A 26,216-nucleotide genomic window follows, 5' to 3' on the forward strand; every position below is an offset into this window, starting at 1 on the left:
GCGGGGGCGCGAGTTGCGTGTGGCGCGGGGCGGGGCTCGGCTGGTGCGCCTGAGGAGCGATGGCGGCCTGAACTCACCTAGCACCGCGGTGGCGATCGGGCCTGGTCAGGGTCGGGGTTCTGTGAGTGAACACTAAGTAAGGGCCAGAGGGCCCGGAGAGGCGCGAGAGGTGATGAGGGACTAGGGAATGACGGCACCGGGTTTGGTGACTGCCCTCGTTGTGAGGGGACAGGGTGAGGGGCTGGAATGTGGTGAGGGGCCGGGTGTGAGTGTCTAAGGTAGGGGAGCAAGATTAGCGCCTCGGGTGAGTGGGCAAGTGAGGAGCTGGGTTGTATGAAGGGCCGGGATGCTTTCCGAGGGGCCAAGTGAAAGGGACTTGTGAACACGGTTTAGTGAGGAGCTGGGGCTCCTGTGGGCAGGAGTGAGGGACAGCCCTGGCTGGACCAGAGTGTGGAGGGGTTGAGGCCTGTGCTGGGAGGGAGAATAGACAGGGCTAAGGCGGGAACATGCGGACAGCCGGTGAATCAGGAGGGAGCTGAGGGCAGGGCATGGAGGGAGGAACGAGGGTTGTGAGCCCTAGATAAAGAAGAGAGGTTGGTTCTGAATGGAGTGTCCAGCCCAGTGAGAGCAATAGTTTTAGGTGGAGTAGGATAGCTTGGGTGGAAATGCTGTGCACTTCGCTCTTCTGCTTCATAGGCTCTACATAATTTGGAGGATCGAAACATGAAGATGTCATGGACAATAGTAACAATGATAATGAAAATAGTTTTTGAGAGTTACTCTTTAACAGAGTCATCATTGGAATTCCTCGTTTCCTCAAGTTATTCCTTGGGACTGAAGACTTGGTGATGTTCCCTCTCACAGAGATTTTTTTGGCTATGACTGCCTATGTTTCCTCTTCACCTGATTATAGGCAACCTTACTCCACTGCTGCTCCTTATCTGTGCTGAGCTGTGGGGCTTTGACGGTTGCCTTCTATATTGGACTAGCTGCTTCAAGTTGCTATTTCTACTTTCATGAAAATAATATGACTTGTTACATACAGCGCTGTATTTAGACTTCCAAACAGGATCACTTACAGTTAAAACTAATTTATGTACAGTAAACTACTCATATTTAAAATGCGCATGTTTGATGAGTTCTGACGTATGTTTACATCTGTGAAACCATCACCATTTTCAAGATACTGAACATTTCCACCACCCTCAAAAGTTTTTCTGTTATCTCTTTGAGATCATTCCTCCCTTCACGACATGTTAATTGGTTCACTTCATTAGCATTTCACAGGTCCCATGTTCCCTGCCAACCCACATGCACATGAAAATTTTGAATGTTCTAGAAAGCTGGGTTGGCAGTCAGATAATTGGCACTTCCACACTATTAAAATTCCTTCTCTACTGAAAGTCTGCCACAGAGCAGATACCTTCCGTTAGGAAGAGGTACACCTTCCCTATACAGACCATTCTCTGAGAATTAGGAGCAGCCCAGGTCCCCATTCTATTCAAGAATCTAAGCCTCAGAAACACTCGTTCTGTGGTATGTTTTCATTGTTTCTCTCTGAAACTCTAGCAGATTTTCATGGTAGTGAAACCCTTGGCAATCTTACCTAGACAGAACCCTGTAAAACTTACATGTATAATGAAAGAGTTTTAGGGCTGTGATTCCTAAACGTTGGGTCAAAAACAGTGCCAGTCCATGGTAAAGTTCTCATCTATTCAAGGTGGAAGGAGAGAAGGAAAACATATGGAACATGAGTTTTCCATAAAGATGAATTTATTCTTAGATTATCATTCCTATTCTTCTGGTGTTAAAGTGCTCTCTCACTGATGAAGTAATGGTGACAGTAAGTGATGGATTTTTAAAAAACTGATCTATTTGTAAAAATAAAAAGTAATGACCCTATTTTAAAACTTTAAAATCTGTTTCTACTGGGTCATGAAATTCAGAAATTTAGAGAGATGATGGTATGGCTGCTATATTATGTTGAGGAAGCATGCTGCACATGCTTTCTCAGAATTAATGTATGATATGGATTGCATAGTGATCTCAGGTTTTGCTGGAATTGTATAGTTTCCCTGTGAAGTATGTAAGGGCTGCTGCTGCTGCTGCTGCTAAGTCACTTCAGTCGTGTCCGACTCTGTGTGACCCCATAGATGGAAGCCCACCAGGCTCCCCCGTCCCTGGGATTCTCCAGGCAAGAACACTGGAGTGGGTTGCCATTTCCTTCTCCAATGTGTGAAAGTGAAAAGTGAAAGTGAAGTCGCTCAGTCGTGTCCGACTCTTAGCGACCCCATGGACTACAGCCTACCAGGCTCCTCCGTCCATGGGATTTTCTAGGCAAGAGTACTGGAGTGGCTTGCCATTGCCTTCTCCAGTATGTAAGGGCAGGAATTCTTATTTTATAGATGGAGAATCAAACTGGGGAGCCAGAGATCACAGTGATAAAGTGGCAAAGTCTGGACTCCAGATTTTGTCTCATGAGAGTGACTTGGGGTGGAAAAAAGTTTGTAACATAAAGTGAAGCTGATGTGGAATAAAAAGCATGTGTTTTATAAGAAGGGTTGTGATGACATGGAGGACATTATACTGGCGAAATATTTTTTGTTTTATGATTTGTAGTTGTTTTGTTTCCAAAAGAGGTTAAAGAGACTTTAAGGGTGACATAGGTTTGAAGGTTTTGTTTAATAATGTGGCAAAAACAGGAACCGTTGTCCATAATGCCTGGGTCACATTGTGATAATGGTAGGTCAGTCAAGTCATATGTCAGAGAGTTCTTACAGACTGTGCATTCTTGATTGTTCTGGAGCAAGCACTAGGCTGGTAAGCTTACTGTTTGCTATACTGAATCTCTGTTGAATTGTAGTGCTTTAAGTGTAATGGGTTTTGCTTTATGATGTATAGCTGAGTGATCTGAGAAAATGAAACATAGATGAGGATGATGATGTAGAGATAGAAACATGTTTGGAGTGCTGTGTGTAACCATTTATTCCACCTCTGCTGTGTGCCAGCACTCTGCTAAGTGCTGGGAGGACAAATTCATTCATTTATAAATTAATTCATTTATTCATTCAGCAGATACTTCAGCATATAGTCTGCCCTTGTGATGCTCACATTTTATGAGATAACAAGGTGTCAATAAGTAAGACATGGTCCTCTGAAGTCTCAGGGAATTTTCAATCTGATTGGGAGAGGTGGACACATGAAAAGATAATTTCAATTTAGAGAGAGAATGTGAAATGTAAAAATATGTCATAATTAGATGATTACTTCTCTGTATCTAGTCTTAGTTTCTGTCTATGTTCCGGTCATATTTACTCAGTGATCTCCTGTACATCTTCACAGGTATAGTTAACATGTTCAAAACAGGACTCGTTGTCTTTGCTTTGAATGTCTGCTTTTGTACCATGTGGTATATAGCAGTCCAGGCAAGGACTTCAGTGTCATCTTCCATCTTTCTGCTCCTTCACCCCCTTTTTGTAGTCAATCACTAAAATCTTAATACATTTCCTTTTATATTATCTCTATTTTCTTCATCTCCTCTGTTATGTCTTCACAGTTAAGGCTTTAGTTTACTTCCTTCTCATCTCTTATCTGGACTCTTCCCCCATGATAGTCTCCTGCCTTCAGACCTATTTTTGGTCACTGTATAGCAAAATGAATCAGCCATATATATGCCCTCTTTTGAATTTCCTTTCCATTTAGGTCACTATAGAGCAGTAAGGAGAGTTCCCTGTGCCATACAGTAGATTTTCATTAGTTATCTATTTTATACATAGTAGTATATTTATCAGACTTGCTTGTTTCTAATCTGTCCCTGGAATGATCTTTCTAAAAATACAAATTTAATCATGGAGCTCTTATGCTTAAAAATTTTGGCTCTTTGTCTTCTGTAGGATAACATCCAAATTCCTTAATATGGCATCATTTGGCCTCGACTCATGTCTAATCTCATCTCCTGCCACTCTCTACCCTGTCTTCTAGCCTGAGTAAAGTGTTCACAGCTCCCTAGCAAACATGTTACTTTTTTGAGCCTTGAAATCTTTGAAATTTCTCCTTTCTCTTCTAGGAATGCCTTTTCTTCTCTGCCCAGTGAACTTTTCTCATCCATTAGGATCTGGTTCAGTTGTACCTCCTCTTTGACTTCTTTGTCACCCTCTCCCACAAAGAAGGTGGAGAAAGCCATGTGCAACATGGGATTTACTTTGGTAAGGGGAGTCAACGTGTGATAGAGTTCAACATGTGATAGAGTTCACGTTGTGAGAGTTATGAGGGCTGTGCTGGAGTCAGGTGGGGAGATGCCTGTAAGAAGCAGAGGTGGTACTGGGGAGAGGAGTGAGTTGGGACCATACACTGATATCCCATTTGTTTTATAGGTATAGGCTGAGGGATAGACAAGCAGAGAGGATATGTATAATCTGAGCTCTAGATTGTAGGCTCTTATGAGGTGAGGTTTGTTTGTTTTTTCCTTTTGTACTCCTATGAGGTTTTAATCAGATCTTCCCACTTTGAGCATCTAGGGTAACAGCACATTGCTGCCTCTTAGGTCAGTAAGAGGCAGAGCCTAGGAAGAACTTTTAAGGGAATGAGAAGCCTTAGAACTTCACTGACCTGTTCTTAGAAGGTTGTTTGGTCTCTCTCTGTCAGCTGTAGGTGTTACAGGTATGTCCCTGCCCCCAGCTCTCTCCCTCTCTTTGCCACTCCCAGGGCAAAGGTTCATAAGTGTGGCTGAGCCACTTCCTGCCTTGTTCCTGCTGTTGGTGGACACCATTTTTGAGTGTGCCTGTCAGTCTGAATTTGGGGCCCTGTGGTGAGTGCTTGGCTCTGGCCATTTGGGAGGTGTGAAAGATCAGCTCCTTTTTTCCGTGTGACTGAGCTTGTAGGTGAATTTGGGAAGAGAGGTCTCCTTTTCTGTAGACTTTGCTATGGGAGGAAAGGGCACAGTCATAGAGTGGTGATTCCATTCTCTCCTTTGTCTTGTTCTGAACTTTTCAGGGTTAACAGGGAGTGAGGGAGTCTTACATAGGTGACAGGAACACTGAACTGTGGCTTTCTTTTAGGCTTTTGAAGTATGTTAAGAGGGTCCAGGTTAAGTGTTAGCTTTTGAGTTCTGAGACACTGATTTAAGTGTGATTCTTCTCTTTGAGGTCTTTGAAAATAAACGGGGGTGGGGTGGGGAGGGAAAGTCCTGGAGACCAGTTCCGCCTGGGTCTGTGAGTAGTGCCCTATGTTAGTCAAGCAGTGGAGAAGTGGTGCCCCAGGTACATCACAAGGTAGAAGCTGTTTGTTAGTCTTTGGAATCAGGTTCTGGAAGCTGGAGGCAGTTTAGTTTTGGACACATTAAAACCTTACTTTGCTGAGACTGGTTGCTTGGCCCTTCTTCAGCTTCCCTGGGGATTGAGTGTGAGGTGGTGAGGATGGAAGTGTCAGAGTAGGTTAGATCTCTCCTTTCTGTCAGAGATGAGGGCACCTTGGTCAGACAGGATCAGGAGACGGAAGTGGGAAGGAAAATGTCATTGATAGAGCACCTGGACCTCTACATAGGTCATCTTATTTAAATCTTAAAACAGTAACAATACATATTTCATCAGGAATTTGTAGATGAGGAAACAGGCTCTGATGTGTGATTTATTTCAGGTCATGCAGTGGGAAAATGGTTGAGATTCAAACCTTTGTTTGAGGGACTCCAGAGTTCATGCCTTATTTACTACTTTGTGTTATTCTTGCTGGACCTTAAGGATCTCTATTCGTTTTCAGTCCTCAGATGAGGTATGTCTTAGGAAACATTCTGTAACCAGTAATACTGTTGTATCAGTCAGGGTCCTGGAAGGTAGCAGATGGCACAAACTAGGTTTGAAAAGAATGTAATGATAAATGGGCTGTCACCTCTGACAGAAAGGAGAGATCTAACCTACTCTGACACTTCCATCCTCACCACCGCACACTCAATCCCCAGGGGAGCTGAAGAAGGGCCAAGCAACCAGTCTCAGCAAAGTAAGGTTTTAATGTGTCCAAAACTAAACTGCCTCCAGCTTCCAGAACCTGATTCCAAAGACTAACAAACAGCTTATAAATATATACAAAGGCATGGGCAGAGTTTAAGGAAACTGACAAAGGATGATGCAGTATCCCGGGGCTAAGAATGTGACAAGTGACAGGTCTAGGAACAGGGGAGATTTCTTCCCAGTAATCGCACTTGCTGGTTTTGCCTTCTCCAGCCCATGACTACCTGGGATCTTAAATACTAGGACAGACACGTAAGTACTTTTTCTAGTGCATCTGTGCTGGTGATCCATAGTCAGTGTGGTGTTTGATGGTTTATAGGAAACCATGTGTGGAAGACTGAGCATCCATTCTGTGGCACTTCTGTTTTCTCCCCTCTGCTCTCTCCCTCACCCCGACTCTCTTGGGTGAGCGAGGGAGGGAAGAGTAGTTGGGTAGGGGGTGGTATTAGATATTAGTTTTCCTCTTTTCGTTTTTAGATTTACCTGAAGTGGCACCCATCCTTTAATTTTAATGTTTTCTTCCTTTCTCAGAGAAAGTGGTGTACTTCTTTTTCTTAGACTAGTACTATACTTGTTTTTTTTTTGGTCAGTTATCCCCTTCTGATTTTTCCACAACCTGTTACTTTCTTCAGACTTCTTTTCCTCACTTGACAGCTGCCCTTGAGGCTCCCCATCTGACCGGCTAAAATCAACTGACTATTTTTAGTTTTCATTATTTTATCTCTCTGAAGACTGTGCGCTATCAACAACCTCCAGTTTCCTGAAACTTCTTTTGCTTGATTTCTTGATTATGGTTATTTCTTGGATTTATCCTTCCATTTCTGGCTACCTTCACTGCTGCTGCTGCTGCTAAGTCACTAGTCTTTTTTAAAGACTCCTTTGCTTTTTTAAATCCTGGTTTTCCCCAGGATGTCACCCTTGGCTCCTTTTGTGATTATCTCTTTGGATGATTCCATCACCTTACTTAGCTTCATTTACTACTTATAAGCTGGTGACTGGTGACTCCTGGATTTATAGCTCTAGTCGTGATTTTACTCTTGACTTGAGTATAATTTCTACTTGCTTTCTGGACATCGTGGATATCTTATCGGTGTCTAAAAACTTAACAGCAGCAGCAAAAACTTTACATGTCCAAAACTGTACTCATTCTCTTCTAAAACACAGTTCCTTTGTTGCGTGTTCCTAGTCTGTTAGTGGAATTACCTTTTACTGAGACTCTTATACTTCATATTAGGGTCTTCTGTCATCCTCCATTCATTTGGTAGATCTTATTACTTCTGCTTCATGGTTAAGTTAAATCTGGAGGCTGATTATCTGCATTTTCATCCCATTCTTACCACTTACTAACTGGGTAACTTTGGCTATTTAACTTTCTAGGCTTTGATTTCCTTGTATGTAAAATGGAGATAATAATACATCTATGATTTTTATTAGGCTTAAATGAGCAATAACATGCAGTGCTTAGAATGGAGACTGGTACATATAAGCGCTCAATATGTGCTAGCTATTATAATTTTTAAATTCAGCATCTTGTTCCACAAATGTTTTTGAATGGCAGTTACTATGTTGGCATTGGAATTTCAAAGAATGAATGAATGATATGGTCTCTTTCGTCAAGGAGCTTGCTATTAGTGACAGAGATATTACAGGTGTAAACACTTTCATTATCACATGGGACATACTGTGGGACATAGAGGTGAATCTCAGATTTACCTTTTCTAATTCTGCTCTTACCACTGTAGTTCATGCTGTCCTTTTTTTAAATGGACTATTGAAACATTCTTATAAATTGTCTACTGCCATTGGTCTCACTCTACCTTGTACTGCTGGCTGACATATTTATTTAAAGGCTGACATATTTTTAAAGGCAAATTTGATCTTACCATTTTTTTGTTTAAAAAGCTCCTTTATTCCAGGGTGTTCATAAATAAAACTCCTCAGCATGATATTCAGTGATATTTATAACCTTCACCCATGTTTTCCTTAACATTGTCCTCTCTTCTCTAAATAGTCTGTTTAAGCCACACCAAACTTGCAACTGTTCTTTAAATTTACTGTGTTCTTTCACATTGCTGTATTTTTGTACATAATGTTTTTAATATGAAGACTTTTTGCTCTGCTCTCTTTGTGACCAGTATCTCATTGTTAAAGTTTTACATCAGGTATCACCTCTTTTCTGGAATCCTCTTATAGTTTCCAGGCAGATTTAGTTTCTTTCCTTAGTTCCCCCATGACATTTTTGTAAATACCTCTTTATAATATTTATTGAGGTTTTTGTTTATGCTCCCCCAACTGTTTTTATCCATCTCTGTATTTCCAGTGCTTCCTTAGCACAGTGCCCAAGTATTGATATGATGTATGCTGAATTAATCAATGAGTGGGCCCTGCCTGCTCTTTAGAACTGACTCTTCCCATTGTGTTTTTTGGAAAAGAAAAAAAGATTATCTTTTTTTCTCAAGAAAGTTTCCTTAAGCAGGCAGAGTTGCTGCCTTTTAGTTATGAGCAGATAGTGGTGAGAGACTGTGTATCTGGGTAGAAGGAGATGGTGGTTAATGTAACTGGAGGGCAAAGTGTGGGTCTGTTGGCAGTTCTCTGGGTTCCTTTAGGCCTTGTTGAGTATAAAGAGGAAGGACGATTGAACCATACCTTTCCTCTGAAGTTGTTATTTTTATCCCTCTGATGTTTTTATACTTGGGAGGTATGTTGAAAGCCATTACTGCTGAGAGGATGGTAGATGTGATGAAGAAGGAACTGTGAGCCATGGCTGAGGCCAACAGATGTTTACCACAATGGTATGGTCACTCACCTGGAGCCAGACCTCCTGGAGTGTGAAGTCAGGTAGACCTTAGGAAGCATTACTACAAACAAAGCTAGTGGAAGTGATGGAATTCCAGCTGAGCTATTTAAAATCCTGAAAGATGATGCTGTTAAAGTGCTGCACTCAGTATGCCAGCAGATTTGAAAAACTCAGCAGTGGCCGCAGGACTGGAGAAGGTCAGTTTTCATTCCAATCCCAAAGAAAGGCAATGTCAAATTCAAACTACCATATTCTATATACACTTCACATGCTAGCAAAGTAATGCTCAAAATCCTTCAAGCTAGACTTCAACAGTATGTGAACTGAAAACTTCAGATGTATAAGCTGGATTTAGATAAGGCAGAGAAACCAAAGATCAAACTGTGAACATCTGTTGGATCTTAGAAAGAACAAGGGAATTCCATAAAAATGTCTACTTCTGCTTCATTGACTATGCTGAAGCCTTTTACAGTGTGTATCACAACAAACTGGAAAATTCTTCAAGAGTTGAGAATACTAGACCACCTTACCTGCCTCCTGAGACACGTGTATGCAGATCAAGAAGCAACAGTTAGAACCGGACATGGAACAATGGCCTTGTTCAGAAATGGGAAAGGAGTATGTCAAGAATGTATATTGTTACCCTGCTTATTTAACTTATATATGCGGAGTATATCATACAAAATGCTGGGCTGGATGAATTACAAGCTGGAATCAAGACTGCTGGGAGGAATATCAACAACCTCAGATATGCAGATGATTCCACTCTAATGGCAGAAAGTGAGGAGGAACTAAAGAGCCTTTTGATAAAGGTGAAAGAGGAGAGTGAAAAAGCTGGCTTAAAACCCAACATTCAAAAAATTAGGATTAAGGCATCCAGTCCCATTACTTCATGGCAAATAGATGGTGAGAAGTAGAAGCAATGGCAGATTTTATATTCTTGGACTCCAAAATCACTGCAGACAGTGACTGCAGTCACAAAATTAAAAGATGCTTGTTCTTTGGAAGAAAAGCTGTGACCAACCTAGACAGCATATTAAGAAACAGAGACGTTTCTTTGCCACCAAAGGTCTTTCTTGTCAAAGCTATGTTTTCTCCAGTAGTCTTGTATGGATGTGGCGGCAGAGGATGAGATAGTTGGATGGCATCACCAACTCAGTGGACTTGAGTTTGAACAAACTTTGGTAAATAGTGAAGAACAGGGAAGCGTGGCATGCTGCAGTCCATGGGGTCACAAAGAGTCAGACACAACTTAGTGACTGAACAACAACTCTTTCTCTAATGACGGTGTTGTGACATGTCCCCAGGAGTGAATGTTGAATGCATCTGACAGGAGTGGGTATATGTGTGTTTATGGGAGTGTATCCTTGTGCTCTTTTTCTGGAATTAAAATTCTTTTGCTTTTTTGATTGGTTCTAAATTTTTACCTCTTAAGGTTATTCAGCAAGTTAAAGATTTGTTTGTGTATTTCCTATTGGGTGGGCTTCTTCTGTAATAGAAAAAGGTTTTTCCCTCAGAAGTCCCAGAGGGCCAGAGTCAGATCTAGACTGGATTTCCTGATTGTTCATGGTTTGTTCGTTCCTTCATTCATTCATTCGTTCACTTGAGCATCTATACATTCAGCAAATAATTTATTGATCTCTAGGTACTGAGGATGCAACAGAGAAACCTTGTCCTCAGTGAGCTTACATTGTAGTAGGGAAGATAGATAAATGAATAGGCAAATGAATATTTTCAGAAAATAAAAAAATTGCACAGAAGAAAGGAGGATTAGAAAGCTAAAGAGTGAAGGTGGGAAAAGGCAGTTTCGATAGAATTGTTAAGTAAGTCCTCTTTGAGGAAATGGCATTTGGAAAGCACTGAGTGATGTGAACAATGTGAAGATCAGGAAAAGTGCATTCCAGACAGAGGAAAGAGCTAGTGTTCAAGAAAGGCTCCTATGAATAAAGTGTGAGTGAGAAGGGGCATGTAGGAAGTTATACAGATTAGATTAGATAGTGCCCTAGAGGCCAAGGTGAAGGACTTGGATTATTACCAGTGTTATAGGGAATCATTGGAGGGTTTTCAGCAGAGGAGAGGTGTAGTATAACTTAAAACTCTGGTTGCTGTGTGGGGAATAGATTCTCAGAGGGGTAAGACTGGAGGCATGAAGACCAGATTGGAAGGTATTGCAATAGTGAGGCATGTTTGGAAGGTGTAGATTATAGGCTGATGAACTGGATATTGGAGATAATAACAAGAAGAAAAAAGGATGATGCCCAGGTATTTGACCTGAGCAAGTAGGTGAATATTGCTTTCATTTATTAAGGTGGAGAAGGCTGGGGAGGTAACACAGCTTTCGTGTTGGAATGAGTTCTGTTTTACACATGTTGAATTTAAGGTGCCGATTGTGCGTGCAGTTTTCAGTGGAGTGGTGGTTCTGAGTTCTTCCTGGTGGGTGGCAGAAAGAGGAAAAGTTCTGTTAACCTCTCTGTTCTTTCTCTTTGAATTAGATTTGTAGGTCTGGATTGGGCAGTGACCTCTGGACTCACTATTCCAGCCTGGTGCATCTTCTGGCTCCATGGACAGCTGTTGGCTCCTGCAGACCGGATGAAGCAGACTAGAGACACAAGTGGAGAAAACCTCCAGCTGGCAAGTTCTCAGAGTGTGGCTCTTTGGCCGCTGGCCCTGCCCAGCCGGCCTCATGGAGAGGATGAACTGGCTGAGCAGACTGGCCTCCCGGGGCCCTGGGCACCGCGTACCACAAGGGGCCAGTCTGCAGACCCCTGTCATGGCTGACCCTGAGACCTGCCTCATGGTCTTCAAGAATCACTGGTCCCAGGTAGGAGACTGTATGCCAAAGGGCCCAGTCTACCACCTGCCTGAGTCCCTCTAAATTTCTGTGTTCTCTCACCTTGTCATCTGGTCACCTGATCTTAGATTCCTTTTCTTATCTGTCCTGATTCCCCAGGTGGTGCGAATCCTGGAGCGGCAAGGCCCTCGGGCAGCTCCTGGGGGTGCTGATGATCTCAGTGCTGTGCGCAACCACACTTACCAGATGTTGACACTCCTGGCAGAGGATCGTGCAGTGCCCTTGGTCCCCACAGCTCCTGGGCCCCTGCTTGAGTTTGCTCTGCGTGAGGATCTGCTAACCCGTGTGTTGACATGGCAGCTTCAATGGGATGAGCTTGGGGATGGAGTTGAGGAACGGCGGGCTGAGCAACTGAAACTCTTTGAGATGCTAGTGAGCGAAGCTCGCCAGCCCCTGTTGCGGCATGGTCCAGTTCGTGAGGCTCTACTGATCTTGCTGGATGCCTGTGGCCGCCCTGTGCCCAGTAGCCCAGCACTGGATGAAGGCCTGGTGCTACTTCTCAGCCAGCTGTGCGTGTGTCTGGCCCGGGAGCCTTCATTGCTCGAGTTCTTCCTGCAGCCACCTCCTGAACCTGGAGCTGCTCCCCGTCTTCTCCTCTTTTCTCGCCTTGTCCCTTTTGTCCATCGAGAGGGCACCCTGGGCCAGCAGGCCCGCGACGCCCTACTCCTGCTCATGGCTCTATCAGCTGGAAGTCCCACTGTGGGCCGCTACATCGCAGATCACTCTTACTTCTGCCCGGTCAGCACCTCCTGGGATGGGTGTAGGGTATGGTGTAGGCACCTTCCTGTTTAGGAAGTGTGGAGGGGCTATGCACCGGGGCCCTCTCCTTTAGCAAGTAGCCCCCTGGGTTTGAATGCAACACCTGGAATTGGGGTGGGATGAAACTTGGGCTTATGTGGATAAGGCAGGATGAAGGCTTTTCATGGGCCAGTGTTCCCAGGTGATGTCTTTGCACCTTGGGTAACTAATATCTGCTCTGGTAATAGCTTTTATCCCTGCTCTCATAAAAACTCTGGGTTAATAGTTCTCTGTTTCCATTTTTTATATTGTCTGTGCCTTTGATAACCTGTCCTTGGGGATGGCCCCCAGGTGCTGGCTACAGGGCTGAGTGCCCTGTACTCGTCCCTGCCCCGAAAGATTGAAGTTCCAGGGGATGATTGGCACTGCCTGCGACGGGAGGACTGGCTTGGAGTGCCAGCCCTTGCGCTCTTCATGAGTTCTCTAGAGTTCTGCAATGCAGTCATTCAGGTGGGACTGGGGTTCCCAGGAGCTCTGGCCTCTGGTCATTCTGGGGTAATTGGGTGGGAGAAAGTGCATTCTCTGGAGTTCTGATTTTCTTCAACTTGAGAGGAGGGTGCATATATATATTCTAACATTTTGCTCCCTTTCTGACAGTAACCCCCTTTAAAATGCTCCATCCCCTCTTTTGTACCCATTCAGGTGGCTCATCCTCTGGTGCAAAAGCAGCTGGTTGATTATATCCATAATGGGTTCCTGGTGCCGGTCATGGGCCCTGCCCTGCACAAGGTGAGAGTCATGGTGGCAAGGCAGATTAAGGGATTAGGCTGAGGAGTGGTTACCTCAATGCCAGGACCAGTGTGGGTGGCAGTGGGCAGGGTACTCCTCCGTTTTTCCCTGTCTGTTCCTGGTACCTCCTTAGAACTTAGGGAAAATGGCTTTGTGTATGTGTGGGGAAGCCCTAAATTTCCAAACTTTACCTTCCCTTCGTTCAGACCTCTGTGGAGGAGATGATCGCCAGTACCGCCTATCTGGAACTTTTCCTCCGGAGTATTTCAGAGCCTGCCTTGCTCCGTACCTTCCTGCGATTCCTGCTGTTACACCGGCATGACACCCATACCATCCTTGACACCCTTGTTGCCCGTATTGGCAGCAACTCCCGGGTATGGCCCCTACCTCTGTCCTGGCTTACCTGGGTGAGCCGTCTCCTCTCTCCATGCTTTGTTCTGGGAGGGTGTTCCTGCCCTTCTTTGGCCTTTGTCTCCGGTAATCACTTCAAAGTTAGGTGGCTTTTTCTTTCTAGTATTAAACTTTTAACTATTTCAGGGACATTTTCAGTGTGCTTCCCTGCTTTTGTAATATCTGGATCTACACAGGACAGTTATGTTTTCTGAATGACTTTGGCTACTCATGGCTATAGGTCCTGACGTTGGGCAGCACTTGTAATGTGGCATTGACCTGAGAGTCGTCTTCTGCTGTGTGGTGCTCTGCGGCTTGTTGTGGGTGACTCGAGATCACCTCTTCAGGCTTTGAGCCTGCTTTGTAACTAGTGTGTTTACCTGTACTTCCTTTTGGATTTGCTGTATTTGAACTGCTGTAACTTGGGGCACCCATCTGCCCACCTACCTAGTTACATTCCTTCCTCCTGAAGGTTTTGATTGAATGTTCACTGTGTTCACTATACTGTTCTCTGGTACTTAGGATATAATGGTAAGCAGTGGTTGCTGACTTCATGGAGCTTCCTTCATAGAGGAGGTAGATAAATAAACACATAACTGAAATAATTGAAAGTTGAGATCATTTTTATAAAAAACAGGCTCCTTAGATCAGCTCTGTCAAACATTAATTAAAAGCCTCATTTTAAAAAAAAAAATAAATAAATAATGGTGGTGGGAGGGAGGGTTGGGAAGCTGGCTGGAGGTGGAGGTGGTGAAGTTTATAAATCTAATTAAAAATGAAGTTGCATTTCCATTTTCCAAATCCACCCATCCACCAGCGTACTGTGTCACTAGACATTATGTACGATTTTACTTTGCGACAGAAACCATTACATTTAAAAATTCATTACAGCAAGGTGAGTTAGACACATGATGGATGCAGCTTTAATTCTGCCATATATTATTACAGTTAAAATGTAAATGATGAAAAATATTTTGTGCTTATCAGCATTTATGTAGAAATGTGTTTTACAGTGATATGTTATATTTCTATTATTGTGATAAAAAAAAAGCAATACAAAAAGACGAAGTGTTTATTAAAACATGAAAAAAAAAAGAAATAAATGGTTTTGCAGCACTGAAGAGATTATAGAAAGTAAATAAGCTAGATCAGACCTGTTTTAGGTAGTAATTTTATAGTTTATTTTAATTATTTCAGTTGTAAAATATTGTTATACTGTTAATTAGTTCTGATTGTTCATATTAAACTATTGTAATGCAAAAAAATAAATAAATAAATAAAATTAAAACAAGAAAAATAAAAAAAAAAAAAAAGAAAACAGAGAGTGAAAGTGATAGTCACTCAGTTGTATCCAAGTCTTTGTGACCTTATGGACTGTAGCCTGCCAGGCCCTCTCTCCCTGAAATTCTCTAGGCAAGAATACTGGAGAGAGTTGCCATTCCCTTTTCCAGAGGATCTTCCTGACCCAGGGATCCAACCCAGGATTAAAATTTGAAAATGCTTTGGCAGGTGGATTCTTTACCATCTAAACCAGTAGGATAATCAAAACACCTCTCAGAGGAGACGACATTGAACTGAGACCTAAAGGTCATGAGGGAGCTAGCCTACTAAACAGCAAGTGGAAGAACAGTCTAGGCAGAGGGAGCAGTGCTTGCAAAGGACACAAGTCGGGGAGAGGAAATGAAATGTATTTGAGGAGATAAAAGACCAGTGTGACTAGAGGTGTAGTGGGCATGGGGAGAAAGGAGGGAGAGGTGGGTGAGATTCAGATCATGCATGGTTTTGCAGACCATGGTAAGAAGTTGAGATTTTAACCAATAGAAATATATATAAAATAGGAGTAAATTGTTTCTAAGTAATAAAGACCTACCGTCCTTCTGGGGGAAATAAAATTTGTTTAGCCATGCACTTTATGGCATTTATTTTGGCTCTATCCCCATTTTTGTTTCCTTCTTTTATTACAAATAATTGAAGTTCTCTGGGTCTTTGTGTTTGAAATAGAAGTTCTTGGATCACTAAGGGTTCTGGAAAGTTGTTCCAGTTAACTGAGATACCTGGTAGTAGGGTTTGAGGTAGGTAAAATTTCTGGATAGCTATGTTTTGCATTCTTGGCATTCTCCTAAATAGCTAAGTTAGGGTATGTGTGAGATTTTTAGACTAACTCTGATTTGCCCAGTGTTTCTGAACCAAGTGTACACCCTAAAGTTTGAAAATGACAATAACTACAACAACAGATTCTAAGCTCTGCCTTCGGTCTCTTTGAGTTACATTCTTTGGAAGTAGGCCCAAGGCATGTGAACTTCTATAGTACTCCAAAATGTAAGTATGATACATGCCTTAGCTTAAGAATTATTGGCATAAACCAGTAGGAAATAGTTGCCAAAGCTTTAATTTTACAAAGATATTGAAAAAGTTTTATTTCTAATTATACTGAAGTTCGACCATTGTCTTAAATCTATTTAGCCTCATGGAATGTCGTGTTCCTGTTTTGAGAATGTTGATTTCCTTCCTAGGGTTGATTTTGTTTTTTTTTTCCCTGTGCTGGACTCTGTCCATCTTGTTTTTGTCTTAATCTTACCCTAACTTCTTTGATTCTCCCTCAATGTCTTTAGTCTTTAGCACATATTTCTGTTAGTATTGCATTTGGTCCTCTGGTTTCAGGAGCCTTTCGTGGTCTTTGGGTATTTATTCTTGGCTCTCTGTTCTTGGAGGAACTAAATCTGTTCTGATTTCAGGATTTCCATGTTAAACATGCAGGTGCTTTCCCTTTCCTCTGTTTGGCCCTGTTAAGCTTGATTCTATTGGCCTGACTTTGTAACCACTATAGACTTTCATGGCTTAAGGTGAATAATGCTGGCTAGCTAGTCTGAGTACCTGAGTGTCTGTAATAGTTTCCTATTGCTATCATAACAAATTATCACAAACATAGTGGCTTAAAACAACACAAATTTTTTACCTTACCATTCTGTAGGTCATGTATCTGGTACTGACCTTACCCTACTAAAATCAAAATGTCAACCGGGCTGTGTCTTTTCTGGAGGCCCTAGAAGAAAATCCATTTCCTTGATCATTTTAGTCCTTGGTCATATTTACTTGAATGTAGTTAAAGGACTGAGATTACTATTTTCTTGCTGGCTGTTAGCTGGGAACCATTCCCAGCTTCTAGAGACCAGCTAAATCCTTGACTTGTGACTCCTTCCACCTTCAAAACCATCAGTGGTAGATGGAGTCCCTCTCATGGTTCAAATCTCTTTTTGACCCAAGTAGAAAATATTCTTTGCTTTTAAAAACTCCTGTGATTTAATTGGGCCCCTCTGGATAATCCAGGCTACTCTCCTCAATTTAAATTCCTTAATAACCTTAATCATGCCTGCAAAACCCCTTCTGCCATGTAAGGTAAAAAGGTACAAGATCTGGAGATTAGGATCTGTACATCTTTGAGGGGCCATTTTTCAACCTACCACACAATCTTTAATGAGATTGAGTGTTTTCATTGCTAGTTAAGATGGTCATTTAGGATAAATATCCATGCTGAGTAAAATGTGAACTGCTATCTCTTTCCCACCATAACTGGCTTTTAATTTTCCCTCAGTCATTTGGTAAATGATGAAGCCTAGACTGTGGAGGTAGTGCCCTAGACTAAGACCCAGTATTTGTCTTCGAGGAGCTCAAGGTATACTTTTTATAAGGGAAGTGTAGAGACAGCGCTTGGGGATTCAGAGGAGGGAGGGAGGACTTACATGTGTCTGCTGTCTTTGCCTGGCTGGAGGTGAACCACCCTTAATTTTCTGAAACAAAAGGTTTCCCTTGTTCTGGACCCACCCATTTTTTCCTTTTCCTGTCAGCTGCCCTTGAACTTTTCTTTACCCTACCTTCTCTGAGAGACCCTGGTGTTGAAGAGGTGACTCACACTCCGTGTCCACAGCCTCACCCACTTCCCAGCTGGGGTTCTTCCAGGTTCCCTCTGGTTTCTTGCTGGTGGGCGTTCGGTTGCTATGCTGCTTCAGTCTGCTGACTGGCGCTCACTCAGTTGTCACGTTGTGTTGTCTCCTGTTAGACATTCACTGAGCCCTGGTATTTTCTGGGGTCTCTTCACGGGTATTCCTTCCAGTTAAGTGTTGCTAGAATCTCTCTTGCCAGGAATGTATAGATAGAGTTTGATGACATGTATGTGGTCTATTCAGTTCAGTTCAGTCACTCAGTCGTGTCCGACTCTCCGCGACCCCATGAATCACAGCACGCCAGGCCTCCCTGTCCATCACCAACTCCCGGAGTTCACTCAAACTCATGTCCACAGAGTCCGTGATGCCATCCAGCCATCCCATTCTCCGTCGTCCCCTTCTCCTCCCGCCCCCAACCTTTCCCAGCATCAGAGTCTTTTCCAGTGAGTCAACTCGTCGCATGAGGTGGCCAAAATATTGCAGTGGTCTATAGAAATGCATTAAATCTGGTACATGGTTTGTTCCTATCTGTAAATAATGAAGTCTTGACCACAAAGATAGTGTAATTATTTATTTAATATTTGAATGATTGTTACATGCCGGGCCCTGTGCCGTTGTTGTTTTAGGCGTGGTTGGTTGGGCCTCAGGTTGTGGGGGGCGGTTCCCATTGGTTAAACATCTTGGAGGGCTGGGAGCTCTTACAGTGACTCATCTTCCCCGCCCCCAGCTCTGCATGGTGTCTTTGAGTCTGTTCAGGACCCTTCTGAACCTCAGCTGTGAGGATGTCCTGCTGCAGCTGGTTCTCAGGTACCTGTTGGGGCAGGGCTGAGGGATGGCTGCTCCTGAGCCTTCAGGGCTGTCAGTGCCTTGTGCACTGCTGGGGTGACGGGTTCCTTTGGGGTTGCATGTCCTCTTGAAACCTGGCTTAGCCATGTAGTTCCACTGTTGTTCTCCCAAACCCTATCCTTCCTTCCTGATCTATCCTTTCTTTTCTGCTGTCTTTCCCAGGTATCTTGTCCCGTGTAACCATGTGATGCTGAGCCAGAAGCCGGCTGTGCGTGATGTGGACCTATATGGCCGAGCCGCAGACAAGTTTCTCTCCCTAATCCCACGCTGTTGTCGGCACCGTGCCTCCAGCCCACCTCGTCCAGAGCATGCCTCGTGGGCACGAGGTGGGCCTAGCAGAGAGGCAGGGAGAAGGGAGGACACAACGGGTATGGCCTGGGTCCTGGGGGAGCCTAGCAAGAAGGCGGGGCCAGGGTGGAGGGAGGGAGGTGGCCGTGAGTGGCATTCCATCTTTAGGGAAGTTGGTGAGAGGTGTTGGAGGGTGGATCATTAACTCTACCAGAGAAATTTAGCTTCTGAGCGAAGCTGTTGCTTTTCTTCACACTGGTCATGCTCTTCTGTTTCTGTTGTTTGTGGTGATGGTGGTGAGTGGGGGTGATGAGGAAAAGCTTAATTTGAGTGGTGGAGAGTCAGCTGTCCGAATCAGTCACATTTCTGCTGCTTTGTTGCCTTCTCTTGCAGTTACCCATGGTGTGTCATCCCTCCTCCTGCACCTCTGTCTCTTTGATCCCTCTTATGTTTTTCCCCTTCGGCAGGCCCTGGAAGCCCAAATGTTGACTCCTCTTCTGTGGTGACGGTACCCCGGCCTTCCACACCATCTCGTCTAGCCCTCTTCCTGCGACAGCAGAGCCTGGGTGGCTCCGAGTCCCCAGCCCCAGCCCCTCGCTCACCAGGGCTTGCTACGTCTCCAGCCTCCAGCCCTGGCCGCCGGCCCAGCCCTGTGGAGGAGCCTGGTGAGCTGGAAGACAATTACCTGGAGTATCTGCGTGAGGCGCGCCGTGGTGTGGACCGCTGTGTCCAAGCCTGCCGTACCTGGTCTGCCCCCTATGATGGCGAGCGGCCCCCTCCTGAGCCCAGTCCTGTTGGCTCCCGGACTAAGAAACGCAGCCTACTGCCTGAGGAGGGCAGGGACAATGTGGGGGAAGGGGAGGAGGAAGAGCTGGGGAGTGGGGGGCTGGCTGGGGGTGCACGGGAAAGCCTTTGCCACCTGCCCCCTCCCCAGCTCAATGGGCTGCCAGGACCATGGCCTGAGGGGGCCAAGAAGGTTCGTCGGGTGCCAAAGGAGGGAGCTGGGGAACCACTAGAGGACACCTCTGAGGGCATGGCAGGACTAGAGGGCTTTGGGCAGGAGCTTCGGGAGCTGGAGGTGGCATTAAGCAATGGGGGTGCTGGATCTGAGCCCCCTCTAGAGCCTTCACTACCTCTTGAGGAGGAGAAGGCCTACGAGAGCTTCACCTGTCCCCCTGAGCCCCCTGGCCCCTTCCTCAGCAGCCCTTTGCGGACTCTCAACCAGCTGCCAAGCCAGCCCTTCACTGGTAAGCTACTTAGCCTAGGTCTTCTCCTTTGTGTACTCTTTGCATGTTCTCGACCTGTTTGTGCTAGTTTCTGAGACTTCTTGGCCATGTCATTCCTGTGTACTTGCCTAGCTCCTCATCCATTTTGCTTGGGTCCCCTCCAGATACATATCATGTCATACTTGTGTCTCTGTGTCTGTCTGTACATCTTCCATGCTTGTGCTGGTTTGAGTATTGACTTTTGTCTAAGCCTTATGTGTCTGTCCTATGTGCATGTTCCAACTCTTCCTCAGTCTGGCTGTTTCCTGGGATGTGTGATCAGGATCTTTTGTGTTTGGTGTTTCCTGGTAAATCACAGTAATACATCTGAACCATGTGAAAGACATGTGCTGTCCTGTTTGTGAGGCACCTGTAAATCATGCTGTTCCATGCTATTCCCACCAGTGTATCATTCTGGGTGTTGGATCTCCTGTCAGCTTTTCTGTGGCCCACAGTCAGCTCCATGATGTACTTTCCTTCTTCAGCCCTGGCCTCTTTTCTCTCAGCCTCTTTAGAGAAGGGCTCAGTTTCAAGTTTCTCCTGTTCCCTATCCTTGTACCTTGCCCTGACTGCTTGGTAAGCCTTTCTAAGGGTTTATGGTTAGTGGTAAGAATTGCGGCAGATAGAGTGAAATACCTCTGTCTGGGTAAATTAGATCAGTGACATACCGCTTTTAAAGGAAATGACAACGCTGGCCTTGACCCCCCCCAGCTAAGTTCTTTTGGTTTCTTCCAAAAACACTGGGACTAGACCTGGCCTGAGTGGCTGGGCTAACTCCATTTTGTTTTTGTTTGACCCTGCTTTATCCAGCCCAGCCTGCACCTGGCTCTTGTCCCTCCTCTACATACCATCCTGGGTTGTTGGGGAGACACTTCTGGGAAACTGTAGTGATTTGGACTAGACATTCCTTGAGTTAGTGTCCCATCTATGTCTTTGATGCATGTAAATCACTTATTGTGATGCTGGTATATTGTGAGAACTCAGCATGTGGTAGTTTAGGATTATTATCTCGGGCACATGGCAGATAATAGTTGACCAAGGCACCACATGTCTTCCTGTTGTTTGTAGTCAGGTTATTGTGCATTGATCAGTACAATCAGTACATGTTCTAACTGGGCCCGGGATATACTGCCATGCTGCTTGCACATCATCAGACCTTTTGCTCTGGAGTAATAACAACTCTTGCAGACTACAGAGAATAGGTGTATTCATTTACTTAGCCTCTGCTTTGCTCTTTCCTTTTTTATGCCACTAGAAGGTGGTGTGCAGGTTTTGCCACTTTCTTGAAGTGTTAACTGAAGCTCTCTGTCTTTTTTCTTCTTCATAAACTCATCTGAGCTTTTTGTCTTTCTTAAAAGTCCCCTGGAGATGACAGGGGGTATCTTAGGACCTTGCTAAACCAAGAGTTAATTTAGAGCTAAGGCTAGTCATGTGTGTGTGGAGTGAATACTGTTCTAGGATCTTTTTCGGGATTCAGTGTCTCCTGCCCTTCATTGTTCTCCTGGCTTAATTCCTAGGGCAGTTCATAGGCACAGTCCCTTTCCGCCACAAATCCGTGACCAGACAGACTGTGATGGTTCTATTGCACTAGTGTCGGTGACCTGGCTCAGTTGAGGCCAATTCTTCTAGAAGGTCATTCCAATCCCTTCTGCTAGTCTCTTTTTCTACCAAAGAGTCTGTCCTGGATCAGTTTTCTCCGGCCCTGAACTAAGCTCTTTTTTTCCTACAGATTCTATCTTACCATTTTCGTTCCCAGTTCTTGAACAGACCTGATTATTTCTTTCGTTCTCCAAAGATTTCTCCCCTTTTACGTTGATCAATGTAGTCAACTTTCTTTGCCTTTATTATGCTTTCTTCTTGCTTTATTTCTGACTCAGGTCTAGTGTTATTCTCTGTCTTGTGTACAACTTGATTTCTTCTTTTGGTTCTGATCACTTACTCACTTGTTCTGTCTTTAGTTGTTCTCTTGGGTGAAGCTTTTTAAAAAACTGAGAAATATCATATAGCTTATAGTTATTATTGAATACTTAAAATTTGCTAGATTTTGACCTAAATGCTGTGTATCAGTCTTTCTTTGATCCTCTTAATAACTTTGTGATGTGGGTGTTTTTCTTATTTTAACAAGTAGGAAACTGTGCTTGGAGAGTTTTGATTCATCTAGTAATTTTACTAGTGAACGGTAGAGCTCAAATTTAATCAAGTTTGTCTAATTCCAGAGCCTGTGGTCTGGCTCTTCAGCTAAAATGTGTATAAAGCTCACATCTGACCCTCTTGTGGGTCCATGTGGTGTCTGCCATTTTATCTTGTCCAGAATAGGTGTTCACAGGATATTTAAACATTCCCAGAGACTGAAATACAAATAATTTTCACCTAGTGGGGGATCTCGTTTTGGGGAGGAATGTGTGTGATGTGCACTGTGTTCAGGCCTTGTATCCTTGTGCCCACCTCCCCAGGCCCCTTCATGGCTGTGCTCTTTGCCAAACTCGAGAATATGCTGCAGAACTCCGTCTATGTCAACTTCCTGCTGACGGGGCTGGTGGCCCAGCTGGCCTGTCACCCCCAGCCCCTGCTCCGCTCTTTCCTGCTCAACACCAACATGGTCTTCCAGCCCAGTGTCAAGTCCCTGCTGCAGGTGTGCGATGCATGCGTGCATGGGTGCGTCCAGGCTCCACGGTGGGCCTGGCCCATAGCTGGAGTGGCCCTGGGGGTGCTGGGAACAGGCCCAGTGGGACTAGAAAGGACTGGGTCAGTCTGCAACCACCCAGAAATGTCATGAAGTTGTGCTTCATAGGTGCTGGGCTCTGTGAAGAATAAGATTGAGAGCTTTGCAGCCTCCCAGGAGGACTTCCCAGCACTGCTATCCAAAGCCAAGAAGTACCTCATTGCCCGTGGCAAGTTGGACTGGACCGAGGGCCCTGCAGCAGGACCTGCCCCCCGCCGATCTGATTCCCTAGGTGAGGTCTACCCTGCCACCACCTCCCCATCCTCCCTAGGCAACTAACTAGCTCAGGTTAATTGAATTCTTATTAAGGTTGAAGCCTTGTGGTGGGAACTGGGGAGTTGCAGAGAGTGGAATCTTGATTTTGTCTTCAAGTTCCTGGTCAGAGGAAAAATTGTTGTGTCCACTGAGAGCCAAATCAACAGTACCAGCAAAAACTACTCTCGAAGCTGGGGACAGGCAAGGGGACAGAATAATTTCTAGGTTGAGATTGTTTTTTTTTTCGGTTGTGATATTGTTAAAGCTTGGTAAAGGATATGACATTTGACACGGGTCTTGAGAGATGGGTAGGACTTGGGTGGCAAAGGAGTGGGATGACTATTGTTTATAGCATGAACTGTTTAGCTGGAGCAGGGAATTTGGAAGGTGGTAGTGTGGCTGGGAAGATTTCATCACAGCAGAAGGTTCTCAGAGCAGAAGTTGGGATGGATCGAAGTTGTAAACTTTTAGGCAGTGAGATACCAATTGGAGGTTCTATATGTGGGAGTGGAGAGATAAGTGTGTAAGTTCATGTGCTAGGTGCACTGGAGTTAGAAGATGGAGTCAGTCAGAAGAGCAATCCGGAAGCGTTTGCCATAATGCAGATGTGACCTGTGAGGCTTGAATTAGAACAGTAGAAATAGGAAGAATTTGATAAGGTGGAAGTGGGAAAGAAGAATTGGCAGAGTTTGGTGAGTAGTTGTGAGGTATACGGAAGAAGGAAGAGTTATATATGAAGAGTTATAGATGATGTTTTAAATTTAGATCTTTTCTCAGCAAGTATCTGAGTGTTTGAGCTTCCCATGTGGTGCTAGTGGTAAAAAACCTGCGTGCTAATGCAGGGGGCACAAGACATGCGAGTTCGATCCGTGGGTCGGGAAGATCCTCTGAAGGAGGTATGGCAATCTACTCCAGTATTCCTGCCTGGAGAGTCCCTTGGACAGAGGAGCCTGGCAGGCTATAGTCCATAGAGTTGCAAAGAGTTGGACGTGATTGAAGTGACTTAGCACACAGTACATCTGAGTGCTTGCCATGTGGTGTTGTCTTTGGTACAGGGGACTCATGGAGGTACAAGATGAGATCTTTACTTTCAACAAGCTGATAATCTAGACGGGGACTAGAGGATTGTCATAACTGAGGGAGCAAGGTCCCAAAGGTGGTGGAAGTAAGTAGGATCCAGAGCACCAGGGAGATTTTTTTCCCCCTTTGAGGCAAATGAGAGATCAAAGGAGGAAATGAGATGTACCAGTGGAGTTTTAAGATGTAGAGGAAATTTTAGGGACTTGAAGTCATCCTTTATTTGCAAATCAAAGTAGGAGGCAGAATAATATGCTGAGCAAGAAAGCAGAGGTAAGATGAGGGCTTTTGGAGGAAAGTGTGTAGGTTGGGAAGAGAGTCCCAGGAGGGTTATTATATAGCTGTGAAGGCCCAGTTGAAGTTTCTTAGCATGATTTCCTCATGGTCTAGTGCCAGGAAGTAATCTTGCTTCCACAGTCCTGGTACTATGGGGTCCAGGGATATAGAGGTAAATAAGACAAGTGCAAGCCCTTAAACTCACAGATTAATGCTTGAGGAGAAAACATGAGAACAGGTTATTGAAATGCAATGTGATAGGGCAGTAAAATGGGAAGTTGGTGGAGGCCAAATTAGAGGAGAGTTGGGGATAGGCAGATTAGGCCAGGGATGAAAACATCAAGGAGAACTTGATGAAATTAAGGCAGAAGGGTCTACAGAAGCATGAGAAGAGCCTGGAAGGTGCCAGGGGGAGCAGATAGATGTGGATGCCAAAGCCAGGGGCTCTGTAGAGTCTCTAGAAGAGGTGGGAGGAAGTGTGTGAACCTGGTTGTAATGGGCTCTAAAAGCCACATTTAATGTATCTGTTTAGCATATCTCTGTCGCCAGTATTAGAGGGAGAGAATGGGAATGATATCATGATCTGGAGACTAGATCCCCAGAGTCTAGGCCCTAGGTCTTGGACAGGGACAAGAATACATCCAGGACCAGCAGTGTTGGCAGGAAATTAGAGGAGAGAAGGCAATATTTTCAGTGGTTCATTTGAACTGACATGTAGTTGTCTGGCCACAACCAGTGCGAGGGTTGGCTTTGGTGGTTATAGGAAAGGAATTGGTGGAAGGCCAAGTGGTAGCACAGGAGAGTAGATCTTGGAGGGACAGTGGTGTGTGACAGATCTGATAAAGTCACTGAACTCTGATTGCATATATAGCCCCTGTGGGTATTGAAGGAGCAGAGGATGTGGCTGAGGTGTCATAGATGTGCAGGGGGAAAGGGGAAGTGTTTGACTCTAGTACAGGAGGGTGCTGGGCAGCAGGAAGTAAGGGCATGTTACAGATTGGGGAGAAAGAGCTTAGTGATCTAAAAAGTGATTGGAAAGGGAGGAGCAGGAAGAGAACCCCTCAAGGTAAAGGGACCTGGAGAAGGGAGGGGTCCTGTCTGGGAATGAAGTGTCTGAAGGGTTGACTGACTGAAGACTGAGCATGATGGTTGACTGGTGGGAAGGCTGGATAGAGGGAAGGAGGCTGAGTAGGCAGCACTTAGATGTTAAGAGTCCTAGTTGAGAAGTTCATGAACCTGGGAGGTGCAGGTAGGGTGAGGTGGGGAACTCTCCTCTCCCAGGCCAAGGGATTCTGCCTGACCTTAGCACCTTCCCGACATTCCTGTTTGTTCCCAGTGAAGAGCCGGAGGCCGTCCTTGGGGGAGCTACTCCTGCGGCATGCACACAGTCCAACCAGGGCTCGGCAGGCGGCACAGATGGTTCTCCAGCCTGGGAGAGATGGTGGCTCAGGACTTGGCCTAGGTGGGGGCTCACCTGGGGCTTCGACGCCGGTCCTACCCCCACGGGGTGGGGCCCCTGAGCGCCAAGGTGAGGCTCTGCGAGTCAAGAATGCTGTCTACTGTGCAGTCATTTTCCCTGAGTTTCTCAAGGAGTTGGCTGCCATCTCCCAGGCGCACGCTGTCACCTCGCCTTTCTTGTTGGATACTTCCGAGGAGGGATCTGGCCTTCCTGTCTCAGGCTTCGGGCCCCTCAACCCTTAACTTTCTTCCACGGACAATCAGGGTCTTGAGTGGCCTGGGCTGGGGCCAGGGTATAGGCTCCTTTTTATGTTTGGAGGCAGTGGCAAGAGGACTTTTTAATTTATTTCTGATGAATGTTTTCTGGAGAACTTGTTGCAATATGTATAAAAGGGAAATCTCTATTCTGTGCTCATTTTTCTTTCCCACCCTTTACTGTGGGGCTGGGGCCCCAAGAAAGTTGTAAATAGATGGGGAAGTGGTCAGGGTGTTTTCTGTCTGGTGAGGACATGATCCCAAGG

At 44.9% G+C, this 26,216-nt stretch overlaps 1 protein-coding gene across 5 annotated transcripts; it reads left to right on the plus strand.

Moving 5' to 3' along the window:
• On the plus strand, positions 1-26,099 carry FHIP1B (FHF complex subunit HOOK interacting protein 1B). 5 transcript variants are annotated; one of them, XM_055423504.2, is made up of 12 exons: positions 1-136; positions 11,292-11,620; positions 11,750-12,388; positions 12,740-12,898; positions 13,091-13,177; positions 13,384-13,551; positions 18,236-18,315; positions 18,517-18,722; positions 19,110-19,889; positions 22,361-22,539; positions 22,699-22,861; positions 25,574-26,099. In XM_055423504.2, the coding sequence occupies exons 2-12, from the start codon at positions 11,483-11,485 to the stop codon at positions 25,936-25,938; spliced, it is 2,964 nt and encodes a 987-aa protein (XP_055279479.2). In that variant the 5' UTR covers positions 1-136; positions 11,292-11,482; the 3' UTR covers positions 25,939-26,099. The 5 variants fall into 5 exon arrangements, with proteins under 5 accessions (XP_055279479.2, XP_055279480.2, XP_088699250.1 ...); XM_055423505.2 differs by having other exon boundaries at positions 24-121; XM_088843124.1 differs by having other exon boundaries at positions 24-121; positions 18,517-18,680.
• The last annotated feature ends 117 nt before the right edge of the window (positions 26,100-26,216 follow it).

Source organism: Moschus berezovskii, chromosome 14, assembly GCF_049115385.1.
Source record: "Moschus berezovskii isolate FMDL1 chromosome 14, NW_MosBer_1.0, whole genome shotgun sequence".
Lineage (NCBI taxonomy): Eukaryota > Metazoa > Chordata > Mammalia > Artiodactyla > Moschidae > Moschus > Moschus berezovskii.

Coding starts and splice junctions, on each gene's coding strand:
- FHIP1B (XM_055423504.2), top strand. CDS start 11,483: ATGGAGAGGATGAACTGGCTGAGCAGACTGGCCTCCCGGGGCCCTGGG. Junction 12,389..12,739: donor ATCACTCTTACTTCTGCCCG/GTCAGCACCTCC, acceptor GATGGCCCCCAG/GTGCTGGCTACAGGGCTGAG. Junction 22,862..25,573: donor CCGCCGATCTGATTCCCTAG/GTGAGGTCTACC, acceptor GTTTGTTCCCAG/TGAAGAGCCGGAGGCCGTCC.